Here is a 23,436-nt window from a genome sequence, read left to right as displayed (position 1 = left end):
CTTGTTCGCCTTTTACAGTCCTCCCAAGAAATCAGTCACTCAAGGGGTCATATCAAGACTCAGATGCAAAGGACACCACAGCTTTGTATGGCACGAACCAGGAGGAACGAGTTTCTCTTCTCATAGACTAAAACCCTGTGCCCAACAGGGCAAGGTCTTCAAAAACCACCATCATTCTCAAACTCCCTCATCCAGTCAAAACACTTCTAAAGTCAGAGCATCATGAATAGCTTAGCAGGTGAAGGCAGAGCCACCAAGACAGTCCTCATGACTCTTAAGTTGTATTATTTCTGTGTCTTATGACTCCCCTCCACAAAAATCAGGAGTACTATAGCTGCAATCTTTGTTAACTCTGTGGGGAAACCAAAGAAGCTACTATTTCATTTCTTTATATCCACATCTTAGAGAGTTCATCATTCTAATCCTTGATTAACAAGTTATAGGCTATGTAAAAAAATTATAGTTTTTATTTTCAAAACAACACATTCTTTCAAGAATCTACCCCACTAGTGATGTAGTTTTCCAATAAAACAGGAAATTTAAGGAGTAAGCATAAAATTACCCTAAGGCTTCTTTGGAATAGTACTCCATTAGTGTAATAAGACTTTGGAGATTTTTCTCAAGACTGAAAACATGGCCAACAGCTGATCTTCCCACAGGATTAAAAGTAATCAAGTAAAGGTTGTGCAGAGTTCCCAACAGATCTGAGTGGTCAGTTTCTTCACTGGCTGTACAATGCTGAAAATGGCTGAACAGTTCTGTAATACACTGCAATGTCTGTGTGGAGTCCTGCAGCCACAAGGCAAATGCATCATCAATAACACCATCAGACTGGAGACCGTCTTCTTCATCTTGATCATAAAGATGACAAAGAGCTCGGATCAACAAATTTGTTGCTTCATATTCTGACATAAAAAAAAGAAGACCCTTTTGTGACTGTGCAAGGAACTTTAAAACATCTTTTGTGGCCTGCAGCACACCAGGATGTGCACTTGTCACTGGAATCGACAGGAGCAAAGTAACCAACTCCAAGAAGTGATGACTGTGAAGATACCTGCAGAAGAAGTAACAAGATAAATGCTAAGTCAGCGCACAACATTTCATTTACTCAGTTTTCATTAGACAGGTAATGTTAAAAATTTTAGCAGCAATAATCCTTATCCTCAGCAATATACTGCTTTAATTAAAAACATAACGTGAACAGCAAGTCTTCTCTCCACGGGACCAAATGAAAAGTGAAAGTTCTATATGGCTTTTTCCTAGCATTCAAAAGAGGTTTAATTAGTAACTGTTGACAAATTTTCTCTTTCCAGAATCAACCTTGACTTTAAATTCTGGGCCTTCTTTCCACGCCATTTATCAAATGCTCCTTCCTTTTTAACCATGGTCCTACTCAACTCATGGCATATCAGTATATCTGAATTCATGCATCTAGGAAGAATACAGTGCATATACTATAAAAAGCATTTGGTATATTCAGATTTACTACAGTATATCTGAACTGGTACTTCTAGAAAGAAAAAAAGGTCAAATTATCCATCTTCAGTACTTAATACAACAGTACTCTTTTATTACATCCAAGAACCATTTTTAGTACACACAGTTTTAGTAGAAAAGATATGAATTTACCTAACACCCCTAACAGACACAACTGCTACTGATACAGAGTATTTTCATTGTCGTAATAATACTCTGTCCATCTATGCATCCCCCAACTAGCTCCTAATTCCTGGCAATCACTGATCTTTTTACTGTCTCCATAGTTTTGCCTTTTCCAGAATGTCACATAGTTGTAATCAAAAAGCATAAAATTGCCTTTTCAATCATATTTCTGCTTAAACGCAGGCTTCTGTATCATGAGGAAAACACCTGCAGTAAATGCTCACCACAAAGGTAAACACCTCTACGCTCTTAAGAGCACCCTTAACCACCTCATGGAATGTTTCGAAAAGAGTTAACATGGCAGGCCTCAGAATGCTTATCTTAGAAAGGCTGGTCCTTGGCTGGCCTCTAGGGACTTGGACTTTGGGACAGCTTCGACCCATCAACTGATAAGAATACTCACTGCACATAAACTGTTTATGCAAATAATATGGTTCGTTCTGAACACCTGCTTTCTCTTTGGCAGTCTGAAATTCTGGTACATGCAAGGTACTGGGTGCCTACCTGGCTATCCCCCAACAGGAAGCTTGGATGCTGAGATTCTAATGAACTTCCTCAGTATGCAACATTTCACACGTGTCACAATTTGTTGCCGGGGGACTTAAGGGGATCCTTTGTGCCTAAACTAGGAAAGGACTCTGGAAGCTTATGACTCATTTTCCCAGGCTTTGTCCCATGTACCTCTTCCCTTTGGGGATTGTGTTTTGTATCTTTTTGATGTAATAAATCCTGGTTGAGATTATAACACTGAGTCCTATGAGTCCAGCTAGTCAATCTGGGGGTTACCTTGAAGATCCCAACATGGGACATCAGAGCCTTGCCATCACTTCAAACTAACCCTTCCAAAATGTAATTATTTCCCTTTTCAAAGTTCACTCTCCCTCCTGATTTATCAATTTCTGTCCATAAAATCACAGTTCCAATAGTTACCCTAGTTAGAAACCTCAAAGCATTTTAGCTCCTTCTTACTTTCTCTTATCAGGTCCAGTTGCCAAGTCCAAGTAATGCTCTCCACCACAAACTCTCAATATTGGCACAGTATTTGTCTTCCCATTTGCTATAAATGCCACTATACTAGGCCCAGTATTCAGCACAATACCCACACCCTGGAATCTTCAGACAGGCTTATCTACCTAATAACATCAATTTCTTTTTCATGGCAATACATCTCGTAACTATAATATAATCTTAGAACACTACTTCGATCATATCAGATCTGCTACTCTAAAATATTCAAATCCACATTCTAAAAACAAAATCCCCAGGAATTCCCTGGCCATCCAGCAGGTAGGATTCAGTGCTTTCACTGTCAGGGGCCTGGATTCAACCCCTGATCAGGGAACTAAAATCCCACGTACCAAGCAGCACAGCAAAAAAAAAAAATTAATCAAAAAAAAAAAAAAAAAAATCCAAATTCCTTAGCCCGGCATTCAAAACCCTTTATCTCCTAAAATCTGACACCCAAATGTACGATCTCCAATTATGGGAGAACAAAAAACAATATTACTTAATAGGCCATTAATTACTAGTTTCCCCTCAATAACTATTTGGGAGCATCATCTCTTTTCTTATACTTAGTCACCCTCAGGGCATTACTTTAAGTCTTAATTTACAAAAAACATGACCAGTGAGAAGCACCTGTCTCCTCTACTGTCTCCATACTACAAAGATAACTGTATTTGTATACTCAAAGGGTTTCCGTTCTCTTGTTCAAAGCGAAACCACTACACTTGTACTCTTGGCCTCATCTCCTACTAGACCTTGCTCTAGCAATTATCATCTTAAACTCCTGTACGAATTCAAGCTAAGGCAAATGAGTTTCAGCTAAAAACAGGAATGGACAGGTACAGATTTTAGAATGGACAAGTATTGATTTTTTGTTAATACATTATGCTCCAAAGCCAGGTAAAAAATAATCACTGAAATAAAATAATAAAAATGCAATTTTTACATTTGTTAAAAAATTATTTACAGGCAAAATGCCAAAAAAAAAAGAAACCCTCAAAAATTAAAGCAAATTTTAAAAATCTGTGGGTACCTAAAAATGGCAAAACTGTACCAGTAAATAACTAGAGGGTTAGAAGGCAGAAACAAGTGACAACTGAACCTGTAATGTATCTTTAACAAGGACTGTAAAATTAACTTAGTAAAGTATCAGCTTCACTTACAATGTTTTAGAATCATAAGGTAGAAAGAGGCTTACACAGAAAAGCTCTCTCCTTCCTATGCCATCCTCTTTGCTTCACCTTCCCAGAAGCCACCCGGCAATTTCTCCTTATTCTTGCTCACAGATATGCTAATATAAGCACTATGGTTGATTATTACTTATATCTTTAACTTAAGTTGCCATTACTACTTTTAAGTATTAACAAAATATAGTTCAAATACAGTTAACACACTTCTCACTATGACCTATTTTGAAGTATCAAGACATCCTTACAAAGACACACATTACCTACAGATTTTAAAAAAAACAAACAAGGGGCTTCCTTGGTGGCTCAGTGGTAAAGAATCGACCTGCCAATGCAGGAGACACTTCAATCCCTGGTCCAGGAAGATCCCACGTGCCACACAGCAACTAAGCCTGTGCACCACAACTATTAAGCCTGTGCTCTCGTGCCCAGGAACTGCAACTACTGAAGTCCATGTGCCCTACAGCCTGTGCTCTGCAACAAAAGAATCCACTGCAATGGAAAGCCCTCACACCGCAATGAAGAGTAGCCTCCATTCATCCCCAACTAGAGAAAAGCCCGCACAGCAACTAAGACGCAGCATGGCCAAAATTTAAGTAAATAATAAATAAAATTATAAAATAAAAAAATAAAACAAAGCTTTGTAGCTTTAAAAAAAAAAGCAACCACATGCAACTGCCTCTAATAATTGGTGAAATATACTTTCCAAAGTCAAAAATGTCTCACCTAAAGAGAACAGGGTATGGATCATCCCTCTCTGGTGGACCGGTAATACGTGCCATTGTTGGGAAAGACTTAACAGGAGGTTGGATCATTGTATGAGGTGCAGTTTCCATTAAATGAAAAACTTCCTCTAAGAGGTTGATAAGCTTTTCTATTTCTCCTTCACTTATATTTGAGGATTCCAGAAGATCCATATCCATAGAAGCCTCTACCTCGTTTTCATATTCTGGGTTTGTTCTCTCAACTCCAGCATCAGTATCATGATCAGGTTCACTGTGGTTAGGAACAGAAGAAGTCTTCTCTGCTAAATGGTCACCAAGTCTTTTAATCTCTGACAAAATTTCATAGAAATGGCATTTCTGAAGAATAGCTGAACCAGCAGTGACAACCCTCACAGTCTGATCTAAAAGTATGAGCTCCAGAAGTTTTTGATAGCCACTTTTTTCACTCTGCCTACTTCTCAAAAAAGCTTCCATTCCTTCTGTCATACTAATGACACTGTCCAAAGCTTTAAATGCATTTAATTTAAGGGAAGATGAGACATGATCAGCAAACAAGAGCTCAAATAAGCCACTGATCACTCCTGCTTGTAGCAGTCCCAGGACTCCTTGGGTCCCACATTCTGCTAGTGAGGACACTAATTTGGTCCCAGCTTTGAGCTGTCGGACATTTAAGGCAATGGGTTGGCGAAGGGCTACTTGTAAATTTAAAGCTTGCATGGTCCAGTCTATCAACTGACCAAGGGCGTCTTGTTTTGTATTTTTCAACTGCAAATAACTTAGTCCTTTTATTATTAAACTTGGAATTTCTTCTAAAGCTGTTACCCATTTTGCACCTCTATCTTCTTGATACAAATCCAACAGTTCAGTCAACTTCACTGAGGCTTCTACTGCCCCTGAGTTTTCTTTATCTGGACCTTGGTCCTTCATCCTACTGATTTCAATTTCAAAGGTAGTCTTGTACGGACAGCTGAAGTGTAAGAGTGGTACCAGCTCCCTATCATATGGGTCATATGTCATAGGAGGGACTGAAGCTAAGTCTTCAGCAGTGTATTCGACATCGAAGTTTGGATACTTGAATGTTTCACGTTCCAAGTCAGCAATTCCATCTTCATCACTGGAAATCTGCTCATAACCATCATCCCCTGAAAATCAGTTTAAATAATACTTAGTTGTTACATCATTGTTTAGTGCAAAACAATCTGGTTAGTCAAAATAAATTATTTAATAACGTGGCAAAAAAATGAAAAGTAATGATTCCATCAACAATATTAACTTCTGCCTCAATATCTTATCAACACTTATTAACATTTTATAACTCCTAATAGAACAATTATAAAGAAACTTCATAAGCAAAATCTTCTATTATATCTGTTCAGCTTTACAATAACTCTGCTATAAATCTTTTCCTCACAGAAATAAAATAAGAAATGTCTCAAAAAAAAAAAAAAAGAACCAAAAATATCTCTCAGGAAGGAAGAAATTAAGCTTGCCTTGTGAGAGAGTATTTTTAAGATGGAAAAAATGAATCGATGGGCCAAAATTATTAAATTAACTAAGAATTAATACCATAATTACCAAGTTACACCAAATATTGTCAGGAAAAACATTCTAGAATCTCATATTCCTTCACTTCTACTCCTCTGTATTTACCTATTACATAGTTCCCAGTTCTGTATCATGTTTTTATGGAAAATTTGTTTATAAAAGTACCCATCTTTGCCAAAACAGAGTTTACATATCATGACACATGCAGCTTTTCCCTCTATTTAGTAATACAGGACTAGAAACAGAAAATTTGTTAGTTTTAAACACAACTGTTACCTGGCTGTGGTAAAACAGAGATGAGTAACAACAGCCTAAGAAAGAAAAGGAAATGTTTCCACGGTACTCCTCCAGTAACAGGCCTCTATGGACATTCTTAAGCTCAAAACAACTTAGCCATAGCAATACACTCATATTTGAAAAGAAAGGGCCTAAAGAGACTTGATTCGAGACTAACCCCCAGATGTCTTCTAGTAAAAATCAAATTAACCAGCCTTATTCTCTTATCTTCTCTACAAAAAATGTCCTCTGATGAACAAAGCCTGCCTGAAATCTAACTGCTACTTGCTAAATGCAATAAATCTAAAAAGGATTTTGTGGTATCCTAGAAATGGGGTGAGTTAAAAGAGTTATCACTCAATAACTCAATTACTTATATTTTGTAAAAGGGCCCCTGTAATACTGAAATGGTTCTCATTCTCATGTAGAATGACTCTCCTCTTTACTATCTTATAGAACAAAGCAGATGATCTGTCATTGTACATAAATACTTTAACATTACACTCCATTTACTGGACAAATTAAGAGTCAATTAGCTTGAATAGCTCTTTTTGCTTTCAAAGGAAAAATAAGACCTAACTAAAAGACTGCATCAGGCTGCCTTATGTCCCTCTGTAATTGAGATTTTTTTTTTTCCTTGTAAAAATGTCTAATAATAATGTAGATATCATTATTCAGCCAAAATATTGAGGTGACAGACATCTTTAGGGATTCTAGGCAGCTTAAAACACCACTCCTCTGAAGACAGATCACCAAAGCCCTAATCACCATGTATTTGCTGCATATTCTTGCTTCCCTGGGCAAAGCTGATGGTATCAAGGGGAAGCTGATACCACAGCAAGCCAAACAGAATCTCTCTCCCAGAAAACTGGAAACAGATCTGAGACACAGTCAGGCAGTTTAAATTGGGTGGTTAAAGAGAAGATATTAAAGATGTGGGGTAAATAGAGATGTAACAGTTAGTTTAAAAAAAAAAAAATCACCTAAATTCATTTTCCTAACTAAATAACAGATAAACAAAGCAAAGAAAAGATAGAAATCCTCAAGTCTAGTCAAGTCTCAAGGACCAGCTGACTCTGGGGTTTCTTGAAAGCCACTTATCTCAACTATAAATTCTTCTACATCAAGCTAGTTTCCAGCACTTAAAAACAAGAAGTCCTAGTTAATTCACCCACCTTCACCTTCTTCATCTTCTTCACCTTCTTCCTCTTCATCCTCCTCTTCCTCCTCAGGGATACTATCTACTGTATGACGATCATCTTCATCCTCATCCTCTTCTTCCTCTACATCCACGTCATCTTCATCATCTTCTCCTTCTTCTTGCTGTTCCTCTTCTACCTCTCCTTCATCAGAATATTGACTTTCCTGGGGAACAGAATTCCGATCAGGAGAAATGGGTTCAAAGTAATCTTCTCTATGAGGAGCATCCTCTTCCTTGTCACCAGACACTGAAAAATTGATATTTAAGGCACAGATTATTTTAACTGTTTAAATAATAATAGGCAGAAAGACTGGATATTGCAACTATTTAATGATATTTTGGATGATTTAGCTCATAAATACACTTAAAAAAAAAAGTGGTAGAATTACTTGCTCTTAAAAAATATTAAGAGTAAACACTGCACAATTTTCTAGAGTGGGAATTAACAAAGTATGCTATTTTATGTTCTTACACAATAATCCTCTTTTTTAGCTATTAAGTAACTACAGATTTTTATCTCTTCCAATACATACAGGTTATTTTTACTGGTGCTTCTCTATACTATCATTATAGTACATTAACATTTTATTTTCAAAGCAATGTTGCTTCAGTTTCAAATGAATTAACTGATTTCTTTTTTAAACAAATTAACTTGCCAGCAACAATAACAATAAAAAAACCACAAGAAAACACTGTTCAGAATGGCGGTGGGGATATTCATCAAGATTTGATTACCAGCATCTATTTTTTTTCCTCTAATAAAAAAGTACTATTACATTAACATTAATCAAGAGAGGGAAAAAATATTATTTCTACCTGGCAACGGCATGGGATCATCTTCGTCATCATCAGGGGGCGGGGGTCCTGGTGGAGTTCTTGGTCCCCTTGGCTGTGGTCTTGGAGGGCTTCCATTAAATTGATCTTCTTTCTCCCCATCAGCTGATTTTATTAGAAAAAGAAAAAGAACTTTAAAATTATTAAAGTTAGTAATATAAATACATGACAAAATTGCCATTCATCATTTGGGTTTTCATCCTCAGAATTTATTAACTTTTTTGTTCCTAACAGAACAAATGTCTGTTGTCTAACAGAAATTTTGCTAATCAGTTTATATTGAGAAAGTTAAAATCTCTGACACCCATATACCAAAATATAATGTATGGAACTCTTAGGAATTATCCGAGAAATGGAGACTTATTTTCTCACAGGAAGATGTACACAAATGCTCATAAATAACTTTATTTGCTAAAGTCAAAAACTAGAAACTTATCTAAATGTCCTTCAATCACTAAACAGTTAAATAATACATCCATACTATTTATTACTACTCAGCAACAATAAAGAATGATCTACTGATACACAGAGAAAGTAGATAAATTTCAAAGAAATTACAGTGAATGAAAAAAGCCAATCTTAAAAAGATCCCAATTTCATGATTCCATTTTGTAACATTTATGAAATAATACAATTACAGAGACAGAGAATAATGATTGCCAAAAATAGGTATAGGTGGGATGAGTGTGGCTAGGAAGGGGTAACACCAGGGAATACTGTGACAGTACAATCAAGGATCTTAACTGCAATGATGGGTATGCAAAACTATACATGACATAAAATTACACACAGCTACACGTATATACACACACGTGCACAAGTACATGTACAAACTGGTGAATGTGAACAAGCTCTGCAGACTGTAACAATGCCAATATTGTCTTGATACTGTACTAGAGTTGTCAAAGATGTTAACTAGGGGAATCTGGGAGGAGTGCACAGGACTTCCCTACACATTTCTTTGCAGCCTTCTATAAATCTGTAACTATTTCAAAACAAAAAGTTAAAAACATGCACACATATATAAATGCAATATATGAGCTCAGGTGTCCATTTTAAAGCAAGTAAGAGTGAAGTAAGTCAGCGAGAGAAAGACAAATGTCATATGATATTGCTTGTGTGTGGGATCTAAAAAAAATTATACAAATGAACTTATTTATAGAACAGAAAGTTACATATGTAGAAAACAAACTTATGGCTACTGGAGGAAATGGCTTATAGCTACTGGAGGGAAAGGAGCGGGGATACACTGGGAGGCTGAGATTGACACATACACACTAGTAAATATAAAATAGGTAACTAATGAGGACCTATCATAGTACAGGGAACTCTACTCAGTTCTCTGTATCAGCCTGTATGGGAGAAGAATATAAAAAAGAGTGGAGATACGTATAACTGATTCATTTTGCTGTATATCTGGAACTAACACAACACTATAAATAGAAATTATACTCCAGTAAAATTTTCTTAAAAGTCAGTAAATTTTTTTCCACTTCTCTTTATTTGATGTACAGCTGATTAACAATGCCATGTTAATTTTGCTGTACAGCAAAGTGACCCAGTTATACACATTCTTTTTTATATTCTTTCCCATTATGGTTTATCTCATACTGAATGTAATTCTTTGTGCTATACAGCAGAACCTTACTGTTTATCCATTCTATATGTAATAGTTTGTATCTAACCCTAAACTCTCACTCCATTCCTCCCCACCCCTGCTTCCCCACTTGGCAACCATAAAGCTGCTCTCTGAATCTGGGAGTATGTTTCTGCTTGGTAGACAGGTTCCTTTGTGTCATGGTTTCATTCCAGATATAAGTGATATCATGTGGTATTTGTCTCTGACAAGTCAGTTGACTACACTGCGATAAGACTAAAGACAATAGAAAATATCAATGAAACTACAAGCTTAGGAAAGGTAACATTAGTAAACATTTAGCTAGACTCACTGAGGAAAAAAAGAGAGAACTCAAGCAAAATCAAAAATGAAAGAGGAGATATTACAACTGATACCACTGAAATACAAAGGATCATAAGAACCTACTATGAACAATTATACACCAACAAGTTAGACAACCTAGAAGAAATGGATACAGCCCTAGAAACATACAACCTACCAAGACTGAATCATGATTAAACAAAATATCTGAACAGACCAATTACTATAAGGAGATTGAATCACTAATCGAAAACCTCCCCAAAACAAAAGTCCGAACCATATGGCTCTACTGATGAATTCTACCAAATGTTTAAGGAAGAATTAATACCAATTCTTCTCAAAGCTTTCTAAAACTCATTTGCAAGGCCAGCATGACTCTAATACCAAAACTATACAAGGATGTCTCAAGGAAACAGAGTTGTGTCGGTGTGCTCAGTCGCTCAGTTGTGTCTGACTCTGTGCGACCTCATGAACTGTGGCCCACCATGCTTCTCTGTCCATGTCATTTTCCAGGCAAGAAATACTGGAGCAGGTTACCATTTCCTTCTCCAGGGGATCTTCCCGACCTAATGATCAAACCCGTGTCTCCTGCTTCCCAAGCAGATTCTTTATCACTGAGAAGCCCAAAAAAGAAAGTTACATTCTCCAATTAAAAATAAATCAGTTAAAAATAAAAGAGAAAGGTACAGGTCAATATCCCTGATGAACATACATGCAAATATCCTCAATAAACTATCAGCAAGCAGAATTCTACAATACACTAAAAGGATAATACACCATGATCCTGTGGGATTTACTCCAGGGACGCAAAGGAGGTTTAGCATCTGCACATTAGTCAATGTGTTAACAAAATGAAGGATAAAAGTCATACGATCATCTCAACAGACGCAGTAAAATAATTTGACAAAACTGAAATCAATTTAAGATAAACACTCCCAACAAAGCAGGTACCGAGGGACTGTACCACACCATGTGTGTGCTCTTGGTAGTTCAGTCGCGTCCAACTCTGTGACCTGCTTTTTAGAAGTTCACTTTACACCACTTTACATTTACAAAAACTTCATGTTAGCACCTGTTTTCACTAACCAAATAAACTTTGCAGTGAGCTGTTATAGAGGGAACATAACCCCAAAAAAGTCAGAGTGGCACCACCAAGCTCCTTCCCCAGCAACTACACTTAGCATCTCACCATTAAGCCACCACAGCTTTGAATTATGTCTGTGAGCATCTGTGCTTTATCTCAATTGACTTTGTACATCCAGTAGCAAGATGTATCCTAAGGTAATTGTTTCTTCACTTTATATCATTCTGGCTTACAAAGGGTTTCACAGGAACACACTTTCAGAGAGCAGGGAAAACGTGTATAATATATAGAAAACCCTACAGATTCCATTGGATTTCCCAGGTGGCTCCATGGTAAAGAATTCACCTGCCAATGTAGGAGACACAGGTTCGATCCCTGGGTCGGGAAGATTCCCTAGAGAAGGAAATGGCAACCTACTCTAGTATTCTTGCCTGGAGAATCCCATGGACAGAGGAGTCTGGCAGGCACAGTCCATGGAGTCACAAGAGTCGGATATGACTGAAGGAAGACTCCATCAAAAACCTATTAGAACAAACAAAAGGTACATGGAACGATGCTCAACATCATTAATTAACATGGAAACACAAATCAAAACCACAATGAGGTATCACTTCACACCTGTCAGAATTTGTTGCTTTTTTAGCCTCTAAGTTGTGTCCAACCCTTTGCTACACCATGTACTGTAGCCCACCAAACTCTTCTGTCCATGGGATTTCCTAGGCACAGATATTGGAGTGGGTTGCCATTTTCTTCGCCAGGGGATCTTCCCAATCCAGGGATCAAACCCACATCTCCTGCTTGGCAGGTGGATTCTTTTACCACTAAGCCACCAGGGAGTGGCTATTACCAAAAGACTAGAAATAACAACTGTTGGTGAAAATGGAGAAAAGGAAATCTTCATGTACTGTTGGTGAGAAGGTAAACTGGTGCTGCTAATAAGAGGAAAACAGTATGAAGGTTCCTCAAAAAATTAAAAGTAGAACCAACATAATGATCCAGCAATTCCATTTCTGAGTATTTACCCTAGAAAATAAAAACGTTAATTTGAAAAGTTATATGCACTCCCATGTCCACTGCAGCATTACGTACAGTAGCCAAGAAACAAGGTAAACATCTATCAACAGATGACAGACTAAAGACAATGTGGAAGGTGTGTATGTGTTATTCCATACACATATTAATACAACGGAATACTATTCAGCCACAAAAAAAAAGAAAGAAATCTTCCCATCTGCAACAACATGGACCTCAAGGGCGTTATGCTCTGTGAAATAAATCAGAGAAAGCCAAATACCATATGATCTCTCCTAAATGTGCAATCTAAAAAAAGTAAGTTTAAAAAGAACACCAATAACAAGCTCATAGATACAAAGAGACTGGTTGGTGGTTTCCAGACGGTGGGGGGTAGGGGTGAGTGAAATGGATAAACTGTTTTTGTTTTATATAAATAAAATTTACAAAAAAGACCAAAGATACAAATACAAGTAAAATATACTTCTCTGCCCACAAAAAGCTCACAGTCTAGAAAAAAAGACAAATGAGCACAGAAGAATGAAGGATACAAAGAAAAGTGAAATATTAACTGTGCTTAGCAGATAAGATACAAGAAAAAAGATTAAACTACAGTGTGTTGGCCATCAGAGACAAAGACCTCACACAACAGTATCATATAAGGGTTAAGAGAAACAATGGTCATTTTATTTGTGCTCATAAAATGCTAACTGTAAAGCAAACTATTTTTCCCTATGACCTCAACTGTAATTTCAAAATTTATTCCCAAATTTCCTTAGTTCCACTAGTTCAATCTCTTTATTACAATGAGTAATACCAAATGAGGAAAACAGACCCTGGAAAACATAAGCCTAACTGCCTGCTTTCTATAAGGGAAGTCCCTGAAGTTTATCAGAAGGCTTATGCTTTGTTTTGTTTCAGGGGGGTGGGTGGGTTTGTGGGGGTGTTTTCTGGGAGCCACGCTTCATTGTATGTGGGATCTTACCTCCCCAATCAGAAACTGAACCCTCGCCACCTACACTGAAAGTGCAGAGTCTTAATCAGTGGACTGCCAGGGAAGTCCCTAGAGCTGTTATTTTCCCAAAAGGGGAAAATCTCCTTTAGCTAAGATTTAGACATATAAAGAAATCTGATAAAAGAAATGCCATTAACACATACCAAACTTACTGCCTCTTTTTTTTTTAATATACACTAAACGTTCATTTCGTGTACTTCTGAAGGCCAAGGAGTCTGACACCTGACACCAGCATGCTCGGGTTCCATGAGAGCGCTCTTCCCGGCGTGCAGACAGCTGCCTTCTCACTGTGTCCTAGCAAGCCACAAAGAGGAAGCTCTGGCCCCTCTTCCTCTCTTTTTTATAGTACTATTTATTTGGCTTCACCAGGCCTTAATTGTGACATGTGGGATCTTTAGTTGCAGCATGAGAACTCTTAGTTGCGGCTTGTGGGATCTAATTCCCTGACCAGGCATCCAACCCAGGTTCCCTGCACTGGGCACACAGAGTCTCAGCCACTGGACCACCAAGGAAGTCCCATTCTCTAATTCTTTGACAGACAATTTTCACAGTAAATCACAAATAACCATGTATTCTATTATCATTTATATATTTAAAAAAAAACAAACAAAAAACCTCATATCAACTAAAAAAGCATTTTTGGAAAGTACAGGAAGAAAATAAAATGCAACCACTTCAACAGAAAAAGAAACTCTTCTAAGAAACAATGGAAGACTGACACATAACTTGTCAAGCCTTAAACAAGGTTCAAAAGACATAAGAGTTCTTTGAGTTACCTTTCCCACTGTAATGAAAATAAGTTTCACTGATAAAACCAAATTTAAAATTCTCACCATGCTTTGGATTCCTTTTCACACTTGGCTGTGGCTGGGGAGGCGGTGGAGGAGGAGGTGGAGGTGGAGGGGAATCTCTGTCGTGACTTATGACTCTGTCCACTGATCCGTATATTGCCAGCGTCAGACAGTTGTACCAGCCTCTCAGCACCAAACCATCAGTATTCACCTGATTTGGTGGGACGGGGATAGGGGAAGAGACATCTTTCAAATTAATGTTTTAATATGTCAGAAGTAAACTGATATTAAATTACTCTGTGGGTTCAACTAATATCTAAAAGCATGCTGAAAAGGTAAAGATCAATATTGGTGGAAATTCACCCAGAGGCACAACTTTTACATGGCCCTCTAGAGTTATCATATCTAAAACCGTCTCAAGACTATATCTCCTCAGTCCTATACTTTAGGTCAATTCTATTCAAAAAGCATAACCAGATTCCTAACCAAGAGAAGAGAAATAAAAAGGAAATTAGAAGGGAGTTACTGCCGATTAATAAATTAAACCCAAATAGTTACAGGGGTCATGAAGATACACAAAAGTACAAATTGTGTCCAGTCTCAAGAATTATAAAGCCCATAAAATTATATGGCATTCTTTTTATTAATAAATGCCCAACTCATACATGCAAATCAGGTATATTCTATGTACCTACCCCGTACTTAAAAAGTAAGGGTAACCAGAGGCATTAAACAAATTATTTTTGCAAAGACACTTTATCCTAAAAAGATCAAAGACTTTATCAAGGCCATTAACTCTCAATATTTCCTTATAAAATAATTTTACATTTTTCAGAGCTTATCTACCAACAACAGAAATATTAACAACAAATAAGAAACTGAGACTGTCAGCAGGAAAACCCCGAAACCAAAGTCCCTGACTTCTGAGTTCTTCTCCCACTCTATAATGTTGGGTAAAGATGAAATAATAAGTGGTAATGGGATCTCTTCTAGAGAAAGAAATTATTATTTTCCTTGCTCATCTTAGCAAACTCCAGCAAAGTGACCAGAAGTAAGGCTCAAAGATTATACCCATGGACTGACAGACTCTGAACAGAAAGATCACTAGAAAGAAGATAAAGAGATAGAGAACACGATTTTTAGTCTAAACAACGTGCAGAATATTAAGTACTCCTTCACCAAAACAAAGAGCACGCTGAATAGTCCCATACTAGATCATCATTATAGTTAGAATTTGGCTCTTTCATGAGTCACATCTTTTAGATGCTTTTAGAATGGCATTTGGTATCAAGAAAAAAGACACATTTCTGATATGCAAGGAAGAAGTATGAAATACGAATTTTTAAAAAGACACCTTAATTAAGATACAATGGTGTTTAATAATTTACCACCATCTTCAAAATTCGCCCACCTAAATGAAAAGAAGGAAAAGCAGATGCTGGCTTTTTCCTGACCCAAATATGAAATTAGAATGAAGAGCTACATAGGTATATAATAGCATTACAATGTTTTTGCTCCGTTTGAAAACAGTTTCTGGAATACAAAGGAATCAGACAAGAAATGATGAAATTCTGCAGAACTCGAACTAAATAAGCTAACATTCTGCATCACTGGGTTTATCTGGATCAAAACCTCTGAATGGAGGTGAGAACAATAGTAGTAACAAGCTGAAAACTGACTTCCACGATTACCTTTGAGTTGGGTCTAAAGATGATGGAAGTATTCTCATCATATTCCAGGCTGTTAAAAGAGAAGGAACAAATACACAGGTTCAAACACTGAACATCACAGTTTATGAAGATTCCAATATTTCAATCAAACACTAGATTTTTATTTTAATAAACTACAAAGTTTGAGTTTAATTTACTCCCCACAAAATGATATCAAGTATAAAACAAATCCCCCAGATTCTAGTTCAATTGCTTTCAGGTGAGTGTAGATGTCAAGGTTTGTTTAAAAGCACCCCATGCAATTCTACCACATAGCCAGATCAGAGATCCACAGCCCTATAGTCTTCAAAAAAAAAATGCATACTGGGATTAAAACTTTTTTAAAAAGCACCTATTTTATCAGGTAGGTACCAACTTTAAACAAAATTCTATATATTAAAAATTAGCTGCATCAGATTACCTAGGCTCCCTTCATTTTAAAAAAAAAGGTTAAATTATCAATGTAATTTAATAATAAATGAATGGAGAATCAATAAAAGAATAAGCAAAGTCTAAAAAATTTACTGACAGGGATAGGAAAATCTCCATTTTTAAGCTGCCTTTAAAATTTTTTATTTTATAAATGAGTAAAACCATTTAATGGTTAATTAATTTGCAGATACCAAAACAACCAGTGTTAATAATACCAAGTCAGTATGCATTAAATTATTCAAAGTAGGGGTAGCTATTAACAAAATTCTCATTTTACAAAAATGTGGCTATGGAATTTTAAATTATGAAGCAGTGTGACGTAAAAACCACAGATAAAATCTCAATGCATTTATAGAGGTTTTTTTTTAAGAATCAAAAAGTAATATTTTCCAAATTAGAAGGTTATTACCAAATCATATGATATGTAGAAGAAATGCATACACCAATAAAAATCAAACAAAAGATGGTTAATGTCTCACGCCATTTAAAGTTTTATTTTATAAATAAACACAACTTGTTCTTAGGAGCATGACATTTCCTTAATATTGTCAACTGTTAAAATTAAACCAAATTCTTGGATCTACTATCATATATAGCCTTTTCTTCTACCAAAAGAATAAAAAGGTTTTGCTTACTAACTTAGGAGTGTCTGGAGAGATTACCCAGTAAGTACATACCTTCCCAACCTATCGAAAGAATAAAAAGGTTTCGCTTACTAACTTATGAATGTCTGGAGAGATTACCCAGTAAGTACATACCTTCCCAGCCTATCGAAAACCGGGGCACTTGGCTTGCTGACATTGTTAAAGAACAAGTCTAACTGAAATGTATGCGGTGAGGTCTCCCTGTGAATGAAACAAAGGTGAAACATCAGCCTTTACAATATCCAGTTCCTAAATTAAAAGAAAAAACAAAGTCAAATGTAAGAGCAAGTCTAGAATTAAGATAAAATATTCCCAATATTTAAATAAAACACAGAGTTAACTGCAATATTTCCTGTAATTTTATTCACAATCCAATTCTCAAGTAGTCAACTATTCACTTTGAATATTACTGAAAAGTTTTTAGCCATCAAGTATCTTTTGCCTGCTGCTTGGACCATTTTAAAACACAAAGACATTTAAATTTTTTTATGCATTTTAATGGAAAATGCTAATTATATAGTTTTTTTATTCTTTATATCATTATTTTATTAGCAAAAAAGAATCAGGAGTTAACGTTAAGTTGTAAATAATAATTACCATTTAATTTCAGCTTAACCCATATTCATACAGGACTATAATAATTTGAGCATCAGAGCCCTAAACTGTGACTTAAAGCCTAAACTGTAATTTGTATAGCATTAATTTACATAAATCTTTTTTTATAGACTTATCTAGTAAAGTTTAAAGCCTATTTAATTTGCATTAGAATGAAATCTTATTATATACCCTTGGCTGAAATTCCTTTGCCTCAACTAAAATCAGTTTTTAGACAACGCATGCTTTGTTTATTCACAAAAAATCTAAATGGTAAAAAGTGTAATGCCCAAAGTACTATGGAAGAGATTCCCTTATGTATTTCTGGTAGAAATACAAACAGGTACAACCATTCTATAAGACAATATGGCAATACAACTCAGGAGACTGAGAAAATGTTCACACCATTTAATCTAAAAATACTTTTCATTACAAAGTGTTTCTATGGAAACACTGATTTACAGTTTTTTTTTTTTTTTCAAGAGGAGATTCATTATACTAAAAATCTGAAAACTAAAAACCATCTAACACTCCCCACTTTAGGAACTAGCCAAATAAATGACAGTACACTGATTTGTTAAGATTATGCAGTCATTAGAAATCATATTTTCAAATAAATTTAAATGCTGTGAAGTACTCCTGACATAACGTTAAATGAAATAAAGGAATACACAGAACAGTGAGCGCCTGGGTCAGAGCAGCATCATACACTTTATCTCACCCTAATTCAACTGTACATGCTCAACAACTCCAGTCTCTCCCCTCCTACCTTTCGGCTTATAACCAGACCCTGGCCTCCAAAAGGAGAGGAAAATGGGTTGAAATGCAAATTATTTCCTCTGGAGGCAACAAAGACTCACGTCCTGGTCGCTGAAAAGTGCTTTAATGAATCCACATAGTCTGACTTCACAAGATTTTCACCTTAAAAACTGTTGACTCTAAAACCTAATCTCACATAAGATATACCTATCCTCCCCCCAAAAAATATACATATACACACAAATGTTTCACATCACCTGGGAAGCCCCCTCAAATGCTCACATATAAATTTAAAGACATAGGACATCAAAATGCTAAGCTTCTCTCAGAATAGAGGGATTGTAAGGATTTTAATTTTACCTTACACAGTTCTGAGTTTTGTAATGAGAGTATGATCATAAAGTGTGCTGCACAAATATATGACCTCTAACATTAACTTTCAACCTTGAGATTCCAGGCTTCCCAGTATCTTATTGGGTCGGCCAAAAAGTTCTTCCGGGTTTTTCCATAAAATGTAGTGGAAAAACATGAATGAACGTTTTGGCCAAACCAATACATTTGTATTAATGAATTAGTACTTCATCTTATGGTTTATAACATATTGTGTATAACACTGTTTCTGGTAACAGTTTCATGTTTGGAATTATTAAAACATGAATAGTCATTTATCCCCAGATAAGAAAAAGGAGAGAGAGAAGAAGGGAAATGTAACACTCTTACCCACTGCAGCTAATGACAAGAGATCCATTTTGCCTGCTATTACAGCCAGCCTCCAAAATAGACCCCAAAGACTCCCCCTTCCTGATATTCACCCCGCTGTATAGTTCCCTCTCACACTGTACCAGCAGAATATGTAGTCAAAAGAATATAGTACAAGCAGTTATATTGAAGTATGTGACATATGCTATTTCTGATATTAAGTTACAAAACACAGTGCCTGTGGCTTCCTTCTTGGGCATGCTCTCTCACTCTCATTCTTGGATCACTCACCCTGGAAGAACCCATGCTGTGACACAGCGACCCACAGAAAGGATCTCCTGGCAAAGAACTGAAGATCTCCCGCCAACAGTCATGTGAGTGAGCTTCTAAAATTCCCCAGCCTCAGTCAAATCTTCTGAGATTGCAACCCGAGGCCTATAACTTGGTTATAACCTCATGAGGGAACCTGAGCCAATCAAGAAGCACCCAAATTCCTGACCCTCAGAAATAGTGGGGGATTAAGTTGCTAAATTTGCTGAGGTTTGTTACACAGCAGCAGGTAACAATAGAGCCTTCTTGCCCCAAAGCAGTGCAGTTAGAGAAGTCTGCTGGATACTCTATCATTACTCCAAAGGCAAAGTAGAAAGAAACACAGGAAAACAGGAGTTTTTATTCCCTTGCACGTGGCAAAAAAATTAACTATAATGATCTGTCATATAAACATTGATCATTCTTATTGCTTTGTTTTTATGTTTTACCTTTGAATGACCTGAAGAATTTTATATCCACTCTACAAGTAACAAACTACTTTTCACAACTATGAAGAAATGAGCTCTTAACTTTGCGTCTGTACTGTACCAGCCACTACTACGTAGCTGGCTTAACTCTCGCGTGTAATAGAAACTGAGCTATCAGAGCATGGACATGTCACAATGTGGCACTGATACCTAGGCCATAAGCCAAGAACCCACTGATACATTTATTATACATATTCATGCTTCCATAACTAAAATTTAGCTTTTATCTCCAATTCATGTAATTAAAATCAGAAGAAGATGATGATTATTAACATCATAACAAAGATCAAATTCATCTGTTTTATGTCAGTTGTTAAAGTTATCAACAACAACACATTAGGGAGTTCCCTGGCAGTCCAGTGGTAAGAAACTTTTACTGCCATGACTTGGGTTCAATCTCTGGTCAAGGAACTAAGATCCTGCAAGCCTCACAGCACAATCAAAAAAAAGAATAACTAAAAAAAACAACTCCACATTAGGAACAATGTCTTACATTTGGTTTATTTCCCACAGACCTTAAAAAGGAGAAATGATGCTCAAGTAACTACTTGCTCAGTACAACTAATGGTTAATGTGAAGCTACATATTTACAAAAAGACACATGTATCAGGCTAAAATGATCACCAATAAGGCATGAAAACTAACACTATAATATAAAAAATGTAACATAATAAAAGATATATTTCTCAATATTACAGATGCATTTATTTTCAAGGAAAACAGCACATTAAGAATACTCTGTCTACTATACTGTGCCACCCTACAATAGTTTGGAAAATATAAACCTATTTCTACCAATTAAAAAAAAAAAAGAAATGAAGAAAGAAAAACTTAATCTAGTACTTAAGTCAAATAATTACTCTTTTCAAGTTTATAGTAATATATGGATTATATAGAAAACTTAAAAGTCAATTATAATGCAACATAACTAAAACTGAAAAAAGTTTTATTTTTGTTTTTTTTTACTTACAAAATATTACCTTAAATTTTTGCATTTGGAAGTATGTTTCTAGGTCATCTTTAGTCAAAAACACTTTTAAAAAAGAAAACTGACTCACCCATATGCTCTATTGTCAGGCAAGTTGCTATGGGCTCTTACTCCCGGGGGTATGACTCGAACTTCATTTATATAAACCACACATGGAAAACGAACCACATCTATATGAGAACTTTGCTTTAAGAAAAGAGAAGAATATACTGTAAGCAAAACACTTTGTCTAGTCAAAATTTATTCACCTTCAATTTGTTTCATTTAGAATGTCACAATTTTTAAATAAACACTATCATTAAAACAGTGCTATTATATTATAAATGGTGTAAAAACCATTTTTAAAAATAGCCGATGAGGGACCTTCCTAGTGGTCCAGTGGTTAAGAATCTGCCTGCCAATGCAGGGGACATGGTTTGATCCCTGGTCCCGGATAATGATTCCACACACTACAGAGCAACTAAGCCCATGTGCCACATCTACCAAGCCCACGCTCTAGAGCCCGCCAGCCACAACTACTGAAGCCACATGCTCTAGAGCCCGTGCTCTGCGACGAGAGAAGCCATCACAATGAGAAGCCCAGGCACTGCAACTAGGGAACAGCCCTCACTGGCCACGAAGACCCAGCACAGCCAAAAATTAAAAAAAAAAAAACAGCTGATGATAAAATGTACCTAGTTAAATCCCTCCCCTTGTATAACAACATTTTCTGCATCTGCTTCCCTGCTGTCTTGCCTGGGCCAATACAGACTAATAATCCCTACTGCAAGGGTCCCCAAGCCCAGGCCACAGGCTGGAAGGGGCCACACGGCAGGGTGTGAGCAGCAGGAAAGCAAACGAAGCGTCACCTGCTGTGCCAGCAGCTCCCCCTCACTCACGCTGCCCCGAGCTCGCCTCCTGCCAGCTCACTGGTGGTATTCGATGTTCATAGAAGCGTGGATCCGACACACGTGAGGGACCACGGCAGCACGCTCCTTATGAGAATCGTCCCCAGACCAGCACCTCCCACCTGCAGTCACGCTGTCTCCCACAAAACCAGCCCCTGTGCCAAAAGGCTGGGGACTGCTGCTTTAGTGGACCTCTGCAGCCAGAGGCCTTTCAGAATCCTGACTTTTAGGATTTTTAGAAACTAATGATACAAATACTGCATATTACTTAACACCCCAGTAGTTTCTGCCACAGTAACTTGTAACCAAAACATTAATACTTCTGCAGCAAATGTATAAACGTTCACACTAAGTAAAGATTATACCAAGCATAAACTCAGTTCAAAGCACAGCATATGGCCTGATGAGTTCAGGGCAGATTTTTCCTGCCATTTTTTGAATTTCTGAATTATAGATGACAGATTGTGAATCTCTTAAATTAGCTTAGTTTACCAAACTTATATACTAACCAATATCAAGAGATCAAGGGAAGTCATTCAGATTAGATAAGGTAAACCCTCTCAAATTTAAAAAAGAGAAAAAAAATCCACGAACTTAAGAATTTATCGGGACTTCCCTGGTGGTCCAGTGGCTAAGATTCTGAGCTCCCAACGCGTGGGGCCTGGGTTCACTCCCTGGCTAGGGAACTAGACCCTACATGCTACAACCAAAGAACAAAGAACCTGCAGGGCGCAACGAAGATCAAAGCTCCCTCGGGCCACAACCAAGACCTGGTACAGCCAAATAAAGCAATAAACAGAATTTATCATAATAACATAAATGGATACCATGAATTTAGTGTACATTCATTTCTATGTATCACTTGATACAAGATCAGACAAATTAGCTCTTGTGATTAATAATTTTAGAAGAAATTTTTCACATTGTTTTTGGACTATTATTTTATATCAGGTTTTCCTAGCAGTTCAGCTACAACCCCATGCTCTAGCCAGCCGCCAACCACGGAAGCCCACACGCCCTTGAGCCCGTGCTCTGCAACAAGCAGCCAACCATCACTGCCTGGTGACTGAAGTTTTTAACAAAAGGGGTTTATATAATTTGTATCTAGAAGGACTGAGTCCTGAGTGCTCTTGAAGATGCAAAAAATACTGTGCCTCTCAACAGACCAGAAGACTGGTCAAATGAGTCTTTCCTAAACTGAGACAGAGGATGACTTTCTAATTTTGCACTTTAAACTCAGAGATTAAGTATAACCAAACATGTAGATCTAGAAATCTTCATATAGCTATTCAAATGTACTTTATACTCGCAAAGATTTACAAGAAACAAGATGAACATGAACTGAGGCTGACTGCTAGCTGTTTTCCAATACAACTCTTTTAGAGTTAGGCACAAGTGAACTGAGTCTCCTAGACGCTGGGAAGCCAGTGTGACCATGGGATTGCTAGATCCCGTCAATGGGATGTAAGTGGAAACGATGTTGGCAACTCTGGGTCGTGTCCTTGAAGAGAAAGTCCTGACTTCAGAACCTCCTGCCACCTCTTCCTCTATACTCTGCTGCTTTTCTAGAACACACGGTACAGTGAGCTGTCTTGAAAAATGCAGGAGATACCCTAAGAATGAAAGAGAAAGAGAACAGAAAAGCCTGTCCC

The 23,436-nt window shown here is 36.9% G+C and overlaps 1 protein-coding gene across 2 annotated transcripts in view; it reads right to left on the bottom strand.

Annotated features, from left to right (window-relative positions):
* Positions 1–23,436, bottom strand: part of VIRMA (vir like m6A methyltransferase associated) — a 63,401-nt gene that overhangs the window by 28,712 nt on the left and 11,253 nt on the right. For both annotated transcript variants that reach the window (XM_019973766.2, XM_019973767.2), the window contains exons 2-9: positions 20,968–21,083; positions 17,175–17,261; positions 15,967–16,015; positions 14,318–14,486; positions 8,418–8,540; positions 7,576–7,848; positions 4,581–5,721; positions 563–1,054 (exon numbers count right to left, since the gene is read on the bottom strand). In XM_019973766.2, the coding sequence (XP_019829325.1) occupies positions 563–1,054; positions 4,581–5,721; positions 7,576–7,848; positions 8,418–8,540; positions 14,318–14,486; positions 15,967–16,015; positions 17,175–17,261; positions 20,968–21,083 (2,450 nt within the window). The remainder of the gene's footprint in view (positions 1–562; positions 1,055–4,580; positions 5,722–7,575; positions 7,849–8,417; positions 8,541–14,317; positions 14,487–15,966; positions 16,016–17,174; positions 17,262–20,967; positions 21,084–23,436) is intronic.

The sequence above is a fragment of the Bos indicus genome, chromosome 14, assembly GCF_029378745.1.
Source record: "Bos indicus isolate NIAB-ARS_2022 breed Sahiwal x Tharparkar chromosome 14, NIAB-ARS_B.indTharparkar_mat_pri_1.0, whole genome shotgun sequence".
Lineage (NCBI taxonomy): Eukaryota > Metazoa > Chordata > Mammalia > Artiodactyla > Bovidae > Bos > Bos indicus.
The sequence above is the reverse complement of the archived record's forward strand: the minus strand, read 5'-3'. Positions and strand labels throughout refer to the sequence as shown.